The sequence below is a fragment of the Panonychus citri genome, unplaced genomic scaffold (genome assembly GCF_014898815.1).
Source record: "Panonychus citri isolate SS breed McGregor unplaced genomic scaffold, ASM1489881v1 Contig00063, whole genome shotgun sequence".
NCBI lineage: Eukaryota > Metazoa > Arthropoda > Arachnida > Trombidiformes > Tetranychidae > Panonychus > Panonychus citri.
In genome coordinates, this window is record NW_026515468.1 from 465119 (window position 1) to 480417 (window position 15299).

Sequence of the window (15299 nt, forward strand, 5' to 3'; positions counted from 1 at the left end):
TTTTTAATTGTTACTTTATGGATTTTCGTGGTTAATTAATTGTTTCTTCGAAAGCCTAACCTTATCATTTAATGTTCTTTTCTCTATTTTAATGTTGATGGGAATCTAGTGACCATTTAATTAGTTACTTACATTACCGACAATTAAGATTGTTACTGTTAATTGACAACAAACACCAAGACCGTTTGTGTGTCTATAGACAATAACACCTCCTATTCAATCATTTTGTTGTTTTTCTTGTGACAATTAACCTTTAATTGTATTAATTTCTGGCATCATCATCATCGTCATCAAGTGTATATATTTTAATAATTAGCAAAATGAAACAATTTAATTGGATTAAAGTTAGTGACGATAAAATAATCAAGTGAATCAACAAATTGAAAGGTAAGTGTTTATAGAGAAATAGATTAACCTTTTTCCCTTTACACTTTGTATCTTAATTGTGATTAACTATTCAATTAATCTGGGAATATTTTTAATTATTTCAGTAAATTTCTTATAATCGTATGTTTTATTAGTCTAATTATTAGTCTAATTGTCTATTGATGACAATTTAACACGTAATTTATGTAGTCTCTCATGTTGCTTTTTTCTCGCATAAATCATATTCTCAATAGAAATTTGGATTTTCTTTAATTGTTGTAGACTATTTTTTTTAATTTTCTATTAATTGTCTTAAGTTTATTTTCTTTTCACCTTTTCTCAGATTACCTGTGACCTTAACAATCAAATTATCTCTCTCATTCTATTCTAATGGATCAATTGGATTCTCTTTTCAGATTTGGTAACAGTTTCTCCCGGAGAAATAATCAAAGGATATTAATTGTCATTGGAATTAAATTTAATTAAGGAACATATAATGATGGTGATCGTATAATTGGATTGAATATGATATCAGCTCAATTTCCTGATTGTTATATTTCATCTTCTCCTGATCATGATCAAGTTATTTTCGATTAACTTGAGAAGGTCAATAACAATAGAATCGGAATATCAATATATCATCAGAAGATTATAATTATCATGATGATGATTAATACTAATCAAGTTTTCCTTTTCTCTCTCACTCTCGGTATGATTACTTGTCATCATTATCATCATCATCATCTTGGTGTTTGTTTACTTGAAACTTTCAAAAGTATCGTGATCATTTGATTTGGATATTGTTGTCAATTGATTGTTGAACATCAGGATAATTGATTATCGTAAAAATTTCAATTCCAATCTGATATAATCAAAAATGGAGAAGCAAAAAGAAAAATGAACAATCTGATCAACAATCAACATCAATATTCAACCAACAACAATTAACTTGATGACATTTGATTGCGTTACCTCCGTTGAAAGTAATAAGTAACCGAAAGACAATTAAATTAACTGATTTATTATACATTCAATTATCATGTAATCATCACCAATCCATATAACAACAACAACAACAACAACATAAAATGAATACCTGATACAATTAACATACTCAACAATCAATAACCTTCAGCAACAATCAAGGAATCACAGGAATCTTGTTTAAACAAATTTACCTTGTTAATCACTAATTATACGGAAAAAAGGACATCAAACAATCAAATTTAATTTCGTACAATTTAATTGATCAGATGAAACTAATACATTTACTAAAAGGGAACAAGAAGTTTCAAGAATCAATGATGAATTAATCTGCAAATTGTCAGGTAAATGAATCAATACAATTTCTTGTGACGATTTGTTTCAAACAACAATTAACTGGTGATTAATTGACACTCACACACACACATCGAAATCAAGTTAATTTTAACAATTGAATATTGAAATGTTTGTAGTGATTAAATTGATGATATTCACTCATGACCCTGACATGAAACTCAATCTTTTCCTCATCACTTTTCCTTCATTCCAATTCTCATAAGGTTGACCATAAGAGGCTAACTTTTTCCCTTGACCAATTACAATCAAGAGCATAGGTCATCCTAATCATCATCTTTATCTTCATCATCATCCTTCATCTTCATCTATTATTATAATCTAATTGTTTCTCTTTCATTTCTTACCTTTATTATCAACAGGAAATTAGTTCAAGGACAATACGAAGATGATATTCCTGAGAAATTTAATTCGATTGTGATTTTTTTCACTAATCAATTAGTTGATTAACTTCTATGTTTTCTATCAGCGTTTTGTTTCTTCAAATCAAACAACAATTAACTCCTGGAAAGTTAATCAACATCGCAATTAATATTCACTGACTGTTAATCTAAATGACTGAAATTGCCTTCTAATCTGATGATTACAAAATTTTGCTCTTAATTTAGTTTCGTGATCAACAATTGATCAGAAACAACAAAAAGGTAAACAATTAAATCTGTTAATTGTTAATTTGATTGTTTCTTGTTGTATGTAACCTTTTTCATTTACAAGTAACAATAATTGGGAACAATTAGCAAATTAATCATAATCATGAATATTAAATCATGATCACAATTAACAAGTTTTGATCTTTGAATTTACTTTTACCCTTGAGTTAATTTTGTTATTTTAACTTTTTCTAATTCTGTTGATAACTTTTATTACAATTAACTGATTGTTTTAAATTGTTGAATTTTTCTTAACATGATGTAACACAATTAAATTTAATCATCATAACTTTCCCTGACCTTTATTAATTGTGATTAAACAGATTCTGTCAACAATCAGTTTTGATTTTTCAATTGTGAAAATCATTGAATCATCATTGATTTATTTTTAGATAATCAAATTTAGATTAGTATTCAACTGAAAAACTAATTATTTTGGTTGATATTAATTTGCTATAATTAAGCACAATTAACTGATTATTTGAAAGCCTACGCTCTCTATTGTTATGATTACTAAATCAACAGGAACTTTCATAAGTTAATTGTAGTTAATTTAAATCATTTCTTTGATTGTTGATCAACTAATTTAGATAAGATCTAAATCATTTGCATGGTTTACTTGCCATTAATTGTTACAATTAAATAGAGTTTGCAATTGATTTAATCTCAATTTTGATGAATTTTTTTCATCTAAAACATGATTAATAAATTGTTACGGAAGTTAAAATCCACAATTAATTACTGTTTCAATAGATTTGATTTCCATCAGCAATTAACACAAATATCGTGAAAATTTGTTAATCATAATGACGATTTAATAATGAGATGTATTGATTTCATTGATTGTGTATAACAAAATCGTGATTAATTAAGGAGAAGTCAATTGAATTAGGTTAATTGTTGACCCATAGATTTAATTGTAAAGTGTTGATTACAATATATTGATTGGAAATACTATTGATTGTCTTAATTTCAACCTACAATTAACTTTTCTCATCGTTAATCCAATGACAACTTTCAACTTTTTTTCCCAACTTTTAATTTTTGTTATGATTTATAAGCCTGAGATTTATTTAATCATCATCTTAATCGTCATCACAATTAACTTAATCTTCCCACATTAAGGATGAGGAAATTTTCAAGGGTAAAGATGATGATGATGAAGATGAAGGGGGTGGAGGTCAAGATGATCATCTTGATCATCAAATTATATGTATTTTGACCTGAGGAGGTGAAACTGGTTCTTAATTGTTAGACTTTGATTGTTACAATTAATTCATATGGTGTGGTCTTGACAACAATTAGTATCAATGATGGAAATGTTTAAGAAAAACTTTAAGACAATTTATAAATTGTTTTGATATGAAGCAACTTGTGACAACAACAATTAACTGAATTAAGTGTCAAAACTGTTAATTGTTTCCGAGAATATTGTTAATTATGATTGATTGATTATTGTTGAGTCTTAATCATTTCACATCAGAATTTTTCACCTTGTAGGTTTAAAATTTAATTCTTAATCGTTGGTAACACAATTTACTAATTGTTAACCTTTGTAATAGTTTAAAAGGTTAACTTAATATTTGCAATTGTTTTTTTTGTTAATTAGTTTATTTTTTTTCTTGATTATTTACAATTAGTTTTTCTCATTTGATTTCGATCAGGTTTCATTTGTTGTTAACTTGTTGATTAACTTTAATCATTAGGATTTTGATTGATGATTATCACGTCTCTAACAATTAAAGGTTAATTATTGCAAGGTGATAATCATTATCATCTGTTAATTGTGTTTAAATAATTAATCTACCATCATCTTATTAGTTAATTGTAATCAACTCGTTCAAGTTATGATTCAACAATTAGAAGCTAATTTGATTTGATTTTCTATCAATTTAATTGTGTTTAGTTTAATTATTAAGAGGAAACAATCAGATCAGAATATGGAAAAAATTTCCCATGATCGTTTTAATTGTTGTAACAATTAAGTTAATCACTTTTCCTCCATCAAGTAAATCCAATATTCAAATGTATTCAACAAAGTTCAATGTTTAAAATAAATTTTTTACACTAATTTACTAATTGTTACCAAAGATTATTTCATTTACTGGCCTTAATTGTTGATTCTTTGATTGGTTTAATTGTGATTTAACCTTGAAATTTTCATTTCTCAATAAATTGTTAACAATTAAACGATTTGGGCTTCTAATTGTTACCAAATTAACACAATGTAAAGGTGATCATAATTGTCTGGTCACTAATTGTTCATGTTAATTGTGATCAATTTCTGAAAGGTTGAAATCATCAGTTGATTAAGTTAATCAACTTGATCAACATATGTTAACATTGATTAACAACTGATTAGTTGTAATTTAAGGTACTATTTAAATCACAATTAACAATAATCATCATCTCAGGTTAACAATTAAAACATTTGGCCAACTAATTGTGTTGTTTTTAGTTCAAATTAATAATTAATCAAATCAAGTGAACAATTTAAATTGTAAAGAGACAGGGTCAACCTTGATCATGATACTTTAATTGTAATTAAAGTTGATTGTGTTGACTGAAAACATGTTGACCAAAAAAAAAGGTGATTACTAAATTGTTAGTGTTAGTTAATTGTTTATGTTTGTTATGATTTGATGATGTTGGTGAAACAATTAGTTTCATTTGAGTATTAATTTTAATGTCACTGGTTGGATTATGAGATGAGAAATTAAATTAAATTGAAATTAAAGGCTAACAATTAAAGTTTGTGTCATGTTACTGATTAAAATTTGATTGTAACGATCATGTTTTCATCTATTATCATGATAATTAAGTTAATTAACTGATTTACATTTGATTGTAAAGAATAAACAAAAAAATTTAATCTACTCCAAGACTAAACTTTGACCTGGAACTAATTAAGACCTTAATTATGATTAGTAATTAATTTATTGTCAACATTGATATTCATTAACAAGATCAATCATTATGTTTTTCAATGGCTGATTAGTAGTTTGATTTAATTGTTGATTGTTGATTGTCATTAACTTTGATGATTTGAGATGGTTTGATTGAGGATTTTTTTTTGTAAATCGTGATTAGTTAATTTCTTGATTGAAATTAGTTCTGTTTTAATCAAGATTATGTATAATTAATTACCTTTTTATTTGGGGAATAAATTGTTTGATGATCAACATGATTAACTTAATTGCTATTAAGTAAGATCTAAATCAACACCTCGCTTCATTTTGTTAATCATGATCAAGATGATTAACCTTGTGATCAGATCAACAACAATTTAACACCAAATTTTAGTGCTAATTGTTATCATTAATTTAGATTTAAACTTAATTGTGATCACGATGATAATCAAATCTAATTTTGTTGTTTTTTTTTCTTCCTTGGAAAAGTTAATTAAATCAACATTTAATTCAGTTTTAATTGTTACCAATTTCTTACGATTTAATTGTTAATAACTTCAAGGTCACAATTGATGATTTATCTGTGATTAACTTTTAAATTCAATGTAATTAGGACAATTTAATTATGATTAGTGGCAAAATTATCATCACAATGTCTAAATTTGTTGTTTTTTGTGGTTAATTGTTGCTATTAATCAACGGATTAACAATTTCCTGATTACAATTAAGATCATCTCTGACCATGTTTAATCTTAAAGCAATTAAAATTGATTTCTAAATCATCATCAGCATTAATTAAACTAATTAACGTTCATGTTTGATTATGAAAATTGATTGTTTACTCTCTTCCTCCTTCTTAATTGTAATTAACAAAATCAAGGTGTGTGTTGATTACGATTGGGTTAATCTAAATTTCATAAGCTAATTGTGAATCAGTTTAGTTTTTGTGACCAACAAACAATTGAAAAAATTAACCGATAACAATTAAAACAAAGGTTAATACAATTAAAGGTAAAGATTCAGATTGATTAATGTATGAGATTAGTTTTAATTGTTTGATTCAATTAAATTGTTAAAGATTATGACCATTGATTGATTAATATTTAAATGTTCATGATCAATGATTAAAAATTAGTCCTTGAATTGTTATTGTTGATTTAAATTAATTTTCTCTTCTTCATCCCCAACTAATTTAAATTGATTGAACGAGTTCATTGATTATTATGATTAATAAAATTGACTTGATGACGATAATCAATACGATTACAATGACGATCATCTTTGTTGTCTTAATTGTCTAACCTTGACAATTAGAAAATCAAATCATTCAATTTTACAACAATTTCCATGGTTATTTAATCAACAATTATTTTTAATTGTTCTCACGTTGAGAAAACTAAATCAAAATTGAAGCAAATTCAGTCCATAATCTCTCTCTCTCTCTCTCTTGATCACCTTGTCTAAATTGTTAATTCAAGAGTGAGGAATTACTACACGTTGTACACATAGACTAAATTAACTTAATTGTGATCGTAATTAACAATATTGACAAATGAGTTAAACTTTTCCAATAAACGGTTTTCTATTTCCAATTTCCTCCACCAGGTGACTCTCATTTTCTTTTGTTTTTTTCTCAATGTGGTGAACATGTGATTGGATTTTTTTTAATTTTGTTTGTTGTTGTTTCCTTTTCTGTGGACAATTTAGTTAATCACAATGAAGAGTAAAAGTATTTTCGAGGTTGTTCTTGGTTCTTATGAGAAATATTTGGTCGGTTATTCGCTGGTTCGAGACAAAGTGAACGATAGTTACAATTTTGTTCGTACCTTTGCCGAGGAAGCTCACAATGGTTGCATCAAGAGCGTTGCCACTTCTTCAACCACTTTGGTCTCCGGTGGGACCGATGAATGTATCAGAATATTTGACATGAAGCGAAAAAAAGATGTCGCCTCTCTGTTTAACCAAGAAGGAACCATAACATGTCTCAATTTTATCGATGATCAACATTTAATCAGCGGAAGTGAAGATAATTCCATTTGTGTTTGGACAACATGTAACTGGAAATGTGCTAAAACTTTATTAGGTCATAAAGGTCCAATTAAAGGTCTTTCCGTTCATCCATCTGGTGGATTAGCTTTATCCGTATCAAAGGATAAAGCGGTTCGAACATGGGATCTGGTTAAAGGTCGATGTGCCTTTATCTCCAATATTAAAGAAGTCGCTAATGATATTATCTGGTCTCCAAGTGGTAAACAATTTCTCGTTTTATTTGACCGTCGCCTTGATGTTTACGACACTGGTTTAGCCGCTCCGATTCATAAGATACCCTTTACCAAGAACGTAAATTGTGCCCGTTTCATCAATGTAAGAAAACTCTAATCACTAATCTGTAATCATCGAAATAATCATTTGTATTTACTTTCTATTTCTTCATCTCTCAGGAATCTATTGCAATGATTGGTTTGGACGATGGATGTTTAGAAATGATTAACGTGATGAAAAACAAATCATTGAAGAATCAGAAAATTCATGAGACCAGAATCAAGGATATTTGCTTAACTAGTAAAGGCGTTTTAACGGCCTCATCGGATGGAGTAGTTAAATTTTGTCGAGGTCAAAACTTTGCCACATTAGCGGAGACCAATTTAGGATGTAGAATCACTTGCATGTCAGTTTTCCCACCACAACCTGTCCAATTAACGACTAAATCAAAATCCTCAGAATAATATAATTTATATAATCACCTGAATGATATTTTGTACCCAAAGTTTTCCCCTTAATTGTTGACCATAAATTGATCCTCATCCCAACAACAAACATTATCATCGGTTTGGTTTCTCAATCCTTTCGGTCAAAGGATAAACAATACAACTTGACAATTAATCGATTCAAGGAACATTCAATTGGACGATATCATCATCTTAATGACAACGTCGATAATCAATATGAAGGAATCAGAATTGATCCGATGTTGATGATCATCATTACCACAACAATGAAGACTTTTGAAATAAGAGCAAATCGAAATTCGGAAATTGAGGAAATTTTTCTTCTTCTCTAATTGTATTTTCCATGGAAAGACTTTTCAACCTTTTGGCAAAAGATTGAATTTCTCTAACAAGTAATTCTCATTGAGATGAATTGAGCTTTTCCTGAATTCATGGGAGATAAACTCATGTTCAGAAAGAGAATCAGATTAATAATCTAATCATGAACATGCTCAATTCTTTGCAGGTTATACTTTAAATCTTGAACGATTTTTCCTTCATTGATTTTGCGCTCTCATCTCATTCCATTTGGTATCATCATGAATCTTTTCATCTTATCTTCATCCTCATCTTCATCTTCATCATCATCATTTTCATCTTCTCCTTCATTATCATCTTTTTCCTCAAATATTTTCTCTGTTTCCTTGATTTTCTCGGTGAAAAAAAAGATGAACGTTAAATTGCAATTTCTGTTTTCTTTATTTACTAATTGATTACCTTTTCTCTTTTACAATCAAATTGATTATTTTCCTCAACAATTAATGTTTCATTCCTGATTTTAGTGATTTTTGTTACCATTGTAACAATAACTTCATCATCAATGGCTATTGGAGTTCATCATCATCAGCATCTTCATCATCATCTTCATTATCTTCATCATCATTTAGGTAATATTTTCATTGAGAATCTTTTGTTTACTAATAGAAACAAAAATGGAGAACAACAATTTACTGATTGTAATTTAATTCCCCTTCTGATTTACCTTCCTGATTCCTTGATTTCTATGTGATATTAATAGCTAACTGATTGATCATTTATCGATTCCAATGGATGAACATAGTTGTTGTAATATTTACAATTCCAATTGATTTATTGTTTAGAAAACTGAATTTTAATTATCAATTGTTATTGTTATTCTCATGATTAGATCAGTTGATTGTAGGATTGATTTAGTTATTGTCTCAATCTTAACGATTCAAAGGTTTCTCAATCAATTCAATAGTTTGCTGTTTTCTTTTTGATTAGTTAATTGATCTCATTGATTGTGATCTTGATTTTATACAATTTACAATTCAATCATTTGACCAATTTATATATTGATCAATGATCAGTTTAATGATTAATTAGTCTAGACTTTAATCTAACCCTAATGTCCTTGATTTGATTAATTGTTAATTCGTTGACCTGATCAGATTGATAAGATTTTGATTGCTCCCAATTGATTATCATCAATTAATATGAGAAAATCTCTTTAATTGTCCTTTTAATTGTAAACAATTTGTCTAACTCATTTTGCTATCTAATTGGTTACAGGTTTCATTTTGATTTGGTTAATTTTAATTGTTGGATCGGTTTCCACAGAGGAAGAGTGTCTAAGTAAGAGACTAATTGTCAACAATCAACAATCACAATTTACTTAAATTTCTCAGCAATTTATCAACAACAAACAAGACAAAATCTAATGATCACTAGTCATGCAATTAACTAATCATCTTTGATCAATTGTGAAACTTTTGATTACGAAAACTATTGATTAATCGTTGATACAATTACACAGAGTAGAAGTGATCACGATAAACATTGAACTGAGAATTTAAGTTGAACACAGAAGTGACGATAATTATCATCTAATTGTAACAATTAACTTTTCTTGTCAACAATTAACAGAGAAAAAAATTTGGTGCTATGAATGTTCAACGGAAACTAATCCAAAGTGTGGAGATCCATTTAATATCAGTCTGGTTCGAGGCGAAGAGCGGGATGTGACCTTAAACCAATGCGAAGGTTGTTGTATCAAGATAGTCAAAAAGAAAGACACTCGTAAGTTAATTAACTTTAATTGTGAACAATTAACATCTTCTCAACTTGTTGGTCTCTTTTACCTTGTTGACAATTTTGTTGAATTGATTTCGTTGTTCATTCACTGAGGCTGTGAATTAATTTACTCAATTTTGATTGTTAAAGTTACTTTTTTGTGTAATATTTTTGATTTGATGCCAACAATTTATTTTAATTGTAGTTTTTAAACATTTTCCTTACAACTTTATTTAGTTTTACTCTTAATTTGGTAGACACAATTAGGGATTCGTTTTGTTGTTGATTAGTTGATTTCATTTGATGCCAAACTTATGACAATTGTGATTGTCGAGGTTTATATTTAGCGGTTTGATTTTTCATTTGATTTTCTTAATTGTTCATCTTTGCTTTTCTCTTAATTGTTAATTGTAGCTCAACAAATTATCCAAAGGACGTGCACGGGAAAGATTCAAATTAACTTGTTCATGGTTGATCATGTTTGCATGGAGGAATCGGACGGCAAAGGTCATATGTGTTTCTGTGAAAGCGATGCCTGTAATTTGGGGTCAACAATTAACTCGATTGATTCAATTCTGTTGGGAGTAATCACCTTAATCACTGTTGTAACTGTTGCATCAACAATTAGCCAGTTAACGTGATTCTGATCAACTCATTGGGATAATTTTCTTTCCTTGTTTTTGTTTTGTTAATTTTTCTTCAAATCAATCAACTGATTTTGACTTTTGGTAATTTAATGTTATGATTTTTACGAATTGCGATTTAATTTGGTCGCCATTTTGTTGCGGGTTTTCTGGTGATTTACTGATTCACTTGGAGAGGAAAATCAAAAATGAAATATTTGTTAAACATTTTTTTAATTGTCAATAGTTTTACTTTCAATTTATCTATGATAATTAACTGATTGTTGGTCACTCATCTGGATGTTTTCTTGTTACATTGATTGGATTGTTAATTGTTGGTCATTTTTACTTTCCTCATTAACAATTAGATTTATCATATCTATCTGATATTCATATTCATTGGACAATTAACTTGGAATCTAGAACTGTGATTATCATGTACAACAATTTAATCATTGGTGGAAATTGATTCAATCAAATTAACCGTTGATTGTTTCACACTCTAGTTAACTATTCATCGATGTCGATGATAAAATCATTCATTCAATTGAAAGCAATAAGAAAAACCTATCGAACTAATCAACTAAATCACCTTTCGTCATCATCATCTGATTAACAATTTATGCTCATCGTTAATTGTTGACATTTTCAACATGTTAATCAATTATGGCAAAATCAATCAATTGATTAGTTCAAATATCTGAATATCAATTTAATTAAGTAACTCAAATCGCCTCGATAATTTGAATTAAATGAACATCACTTGTATCTAATTAAATGTTGTATCGGCCTCTAATTAACTTCAACTAATCAACTCTCTGTTTATTAATCCAAGATTAACTTAATTGTAATTATTTACTTTAATTGTTATCATGATGATCTCAATTGTAATAATAAAATGCAATCACTTTGTCACCTTAATTGTTTACATTCAATATTGTTCAGTGGATAATTGAAATCTAAATTGTTTGATGGATTAATTAGTCAATAAATGTTGTTTATTTTCTTTAATTTTATTCTAAATCAACTAATCACTCAAACAATTTAAATTAATTGTGTTCTTTTCCTTTTTTCAATTTTCCCGGTTTTCTTTGTTTTCTTATCTGTTGTTTGATTTTTTCTCTGGGTTTTTGTTGTATTGGTTTTCCAATGGAAAGTTAAATTATTTTATTAATTGTGACACTTTTTTGTATAAATTTTTTAATTAAATTAATCATCTAATGGGTGTTGACTATGAATTGATTAGATTGTGAGTGTTAATTGTGTCGAAAGTTAAAAGATTAACTTGAAATAAGGAAAATTTCATCTGTTATTTGACAATTTTACTCAAGTGAAAACAATTGACAAAGTGACCCAATGATTTTAATCATTTACTTTCTTGACTTGGTCATTTCGTCTCCATATTAACAAACCAATTGATGGAAACTGATTAAATCGATTAAATTGTAAAAGAAAAACAAGATTATCTCTCTGATAGTTTCCTTTTTCTTCTCTAAAGCTTTTCATTTTCTTCTATTCTCTGTCAACATTTTCTTTTCTTTTCTTTTTTTCTATTCTTTTCTATTCTCTTTCCAATAGACAAAAACCTATGTGTTGATGTTTTTACTTTTCTCATTTCATTCGTTTGCTTGATTTTCTTTGTTCGAATTTTTTTCCCCACTCATCATCATGTCTATTTTATATTGTTTAATCAACATCGATGATATAAACTATAAGTTAACCTTAAATCTGAACGATGATCGGATTGTTGGTAATGAGGATGATCTTCGTAAAGCTTTGGCTTTGGACACTGAACCAGATTTCAAGAAATATGATTTCTCTTTGTCACATTTTATTTTCGAGGTAACAATCAATTTATCTTCTTAATTACTCTATCTTCTTCTCTGTTATCTATCAACTCATCTTGGAACTTCAGCTGATTCTTGTTATAATCTCTCTTTTACATGTAAACAATGAATTCTCTTTACATTTATCCTTTTCTTTGTTTCATTTCTGGTGAACTAAATTTTGTTTTCTTGTTCTTTTTTTTCTCAATAGATTTATGACAAATCAATAAGTGAATATGTTTCGATTGACAGTGAAACCGAAATTGAAAACATGTCAAAAATTCGGGTTAAAATTCTGGATCCAGATGTAATTTTACCTGAAGAAATTCCCAAACCTTTGAATGACAATGAATTAAGTTTCCTGGAATTAACTGATTTCAAAGATGATATTGAACTGGTTGAATTATATGCCCAATCTCATATTCCTGATGATGAGATAATTAAAATTGTTGATAATTCAGTTGTAACAGCTGAAAGCTTTGCAGTTTACAATATAAGGTAAGTGGATCATATTAATGGAATCGAAATTCACAAATTAATTATTCTTCTTTTCTCCATTTTCCCTTCCATTTAGAATCAAGAAACAATTGGTGAAATCGGTCATTAAATATCAGAACTATTTTAATACACCAGGAACTTATCACGATGCCATTTGGGAGGACATTTGTAATGATATTAAAGATAACATGGGACCCAAGGTGATCTCGTTGATCAGATTTCGAGCAAGGGAACTTGGTTTCACTAGAATATTTCCACAATTTGTCCAGAAAGAATTGGTCTCGTTAATCGGTCAATACAATCGTCTACTGAGAATGTGCCAGTGTTTAACTGCGCAATTAGCGGAAAGATTGTGGCCACTGTTCAGAATTTTCCATAAAACGCTGAGAATCGAGTACATTTATCCAGAACGAGGACCCAGTCTAAGGATAATGCAAAAGGAATTCGATGATGCCAAAAAAATTACTGTTCTCAATGATTAAGTTGATTGGTTTAGAATTTTCAAGTTCGAGGAGAAAAAAACAATTGACGATCCAATCGTCAAATTGTTCGATTAAAATTGAATGGCACTTATTTAAATTTCTTCATCCAGCTGATTGTAAAGAAAAAGATCCAAATTAATAGTGGATCATCTCTATTTTCATTAATTATCGACTCACTTTCAACTATTTAAACCGAATCTCACAATCACATTGGACTGTATTATTATTGTAAATTAATCAGCAATTTTCACCTTCATCTTCAGTTTGAAATAAATTTTTTCATCTACCCAACTGCTGCTTGATTATCCCAACCATTGTTTTAATTGTTAATCTGCTCCATTAATATTATTTCTCGATGATCTCATGTAATGTCAATCAACTTGATCCAAATGTTGAAACGATTAGTGACTCATCTCTATCTCTGTAACAATTATCTTTTTTAATCTTAATTGTAAATATCCACCAAAATGTCATGTTTTCCTTAACGATTCAATCATTTTCAATCCAAATTGATTATCCAATTCGTTGTAATTAATACAATAACAACCACTAATTAAGAATCCATCAGATTTATATAATTATCCATGTGGAGAAATTGATAAGCTAGAGATTAGAAAGAAAGAAGATAACAATTAGTGGAAAGATTAGAAAAAAATGATTCGTTTTTTTGTATTTTTTCCCTCAAAATGCGGAAGTTTTTCTACTGATTGTTAGCAATTAGAACCACTTATTAGAATGATCAAGTCAATGAACTAACCACAGAAAATGGACTTCCTTATATCGAGAAATTTTCTGTTTTCTTGACAATTTGATAGCAACAATTAGGTGCGAAAAAGTCCACAATTTGAACGATTAATTTTCGAGTAAAACTAAAAATGATTCAAGTGAATGTTGATTACATGAAACGTACTTGAAACGAGAACAAATTTGAACTTGACCGTATTTGGATTTGATTAATTTCTCTTGACACACTTTACGATGATTAACACTGGATCTTCTTGCTAGATATAGTAATTAAGAGTGTTTTAAAGAGAGAATCGAAAGATTATTAATAGTTTTGGGATAAATAACGAACAAAGTGGATTTGTCAATCAATTGAGAAAAAAAAAGATGAGCACCATTAAGCCTCAATACAAATACCCAATGGAAAGGCATTGATGACAATTAAACTCATTAATCAAAGTTTTGTTCCATTTGGTCTTCGAATCTATTTATTCGAAGCTAAAATTTATCACCACCACGAAGAGACAGAAAGAAAAGACAGACCAAAAAGAGAGAAAGTCCATTTTGTCCAAATCTATAAAAAAAAAGAAAAGAACATTAATCAAGACCAATACCAGCGGAATAAACTAATAGGCCTAAGAAAGACCCACTAATTAGTCTAACAATCGAATTGTACATAATTAAGATAAAACTGTACATACGGAAGAGACGGTCAACAACTGGAAAGGCCAGAATAAAGTCCAGTCCAGTCCAAAAATTGAAAGAAAAAAAGAAACGATGACCATTAAAAAAAAAGACCGAAATGTTAAACCGACAAAATGTTGACCAAAGACAAGAAAAGAGGAAAGAACAATTTTTCAAATCAATCAACTGTTCCAATAGAATACAATGGCCACCGGAAGCTACTGTTGACTCTTAAGGTGTTCAAATAGACACTTGATTAATTGAAAGTCGATAATTAATTGTAATTAATTGAAACAACCAGAAAAGTAAACAATTAACATTCAAACAAAAGGTGGACCAAAAATCCGTTAAAATTTGCGCTTTTTAAATCCAACGCCCTCTGTTGTCTGATTGGCTTA

General features: G+C 28.6%; 3 protein-coding genes and 2 long non-coding RNA genes across 8 annotated transcripts; 4 read left to right on the plus strand and 1 right to left on the minus strand.

Moving 5' to 3' along the window:
• Nucleotides 1-12: 12 nt before the first annotated feature.
• On the plus strand, nucleotides 13-2507 carry LOC128386044 (uncharacterized). The gene is made up of 3 exons (XR_008324860.1): nucleotides 13-387; nucleotides 710-1694; nucleotides 2067-2507. It is a non-coding gene; the product is annotated as an uncharacterized LOC128386044 (long non-coding RNA).
• A 4410-nt stretch (nucleotides 2508-6917) lies between these two features.
• Nucleotides 6918-8080, plus strand: LOC128386052 (p21-activated protein kinase-interacting protein 1-like). Its single transcript, XM_053345011.1, has 2 exons — nucleotides 6918-7627; nucleotides 7705-8080. The coding sequence occupies exons 1-2, from the start codon at nucleotides 6980-6982 to the stop codon at nucleotides 7987-7989; spliced, it is 933 nt and encodes a 310-aa protein (XP_053200986.1). The 5' UTR covers nucleotides 6918-6979; the 3' UTR covers nucleotides 7990-8080.
• A 145-nt stretch (nucleotides 8081-8225) lies between these two features.
• Nucleotides 8226-11603, plus strand: LOC128386054 (protein quiver-like). Of its 2 annotated transcripts, XM_053345015.1 has the most exons (4): nucleotides 8226-8918; nucleotides 9565-9627; nucleotides 9919-10071; nucleotides 10480-11603. In XM_053345015.1, the coding sequence occupies exons 1-4, from the start codon at nucleotides 8852-8854 to the stop codon at nucleotides 10704-10706; spliced, it is 510 nt and encodes a 169-aa protein (XP_053200990.1). In that variant the 5' UTR covers nucleotides 8226-8851; the 3' UTR covers nucleotides 10707-11603. The 2 variants fall into 2 exon arrangements, with proteins under 2 accessions (XP_053200990.1, XP_053200991.1); XM_053345016.1 differs by lacking the exon at nucleotides 9565-9627.
• Nucleotides 11604-11827: 224 nt separating this feature from the next.
• On the plus strand, nucleotides 11828-13787 carry LOC128386053 (uncharacterized). 3 transcript variants are annotated; one of them, XM_053345013.1, is made up of 4 exons: nucleotides 11828-12133; nucleotides 12267-12530; nucleotides 12726-13012; nucleotides 13089-13787. In XM_053345013.1, exons 2-4 carry the CDS (start codon nucleotides 12357-12359, stop codon nucleotides 13492-13494), a joined length of 867 nt encoding a protein of 288 aa, XP_053200988.1. In that variant the 5' UTR covers nucleotides 11828-12133; nucleotides 12267-12356; the 3' UTR covers nucleotides 13495-13787. The 3 variants fall into 3 exon arrangements, with proteins under 3 accessions (XP_053200988.1, XP_053200987.1, XP_053200989.1); XM_053345014.1 differs by having other exon boundaries at nucleotides 11831-11937; XM_053345012.1 differs by having other exon boundaries at nucleotides 11828-12530.
• LOC128386056 (uncharacterized) lies at nucleotides 13510-15266 on the minus strand. The gene is made up of 4 exons (XR_008324862.1): nucleotides 14919-15266; nucleotides 14613-14791; nucleotides 14405-14495; nucleotides 13510-14097 (listed from the first exon to the last, which is right to left on the minus strand). It is a non-coding gene; the product is annotated as an uncharacterized LOC128386056 (long non-coding RNA).
• Between the last annotated feature and the right edge of the window lie 33 nt (nucleotides 15267-15299).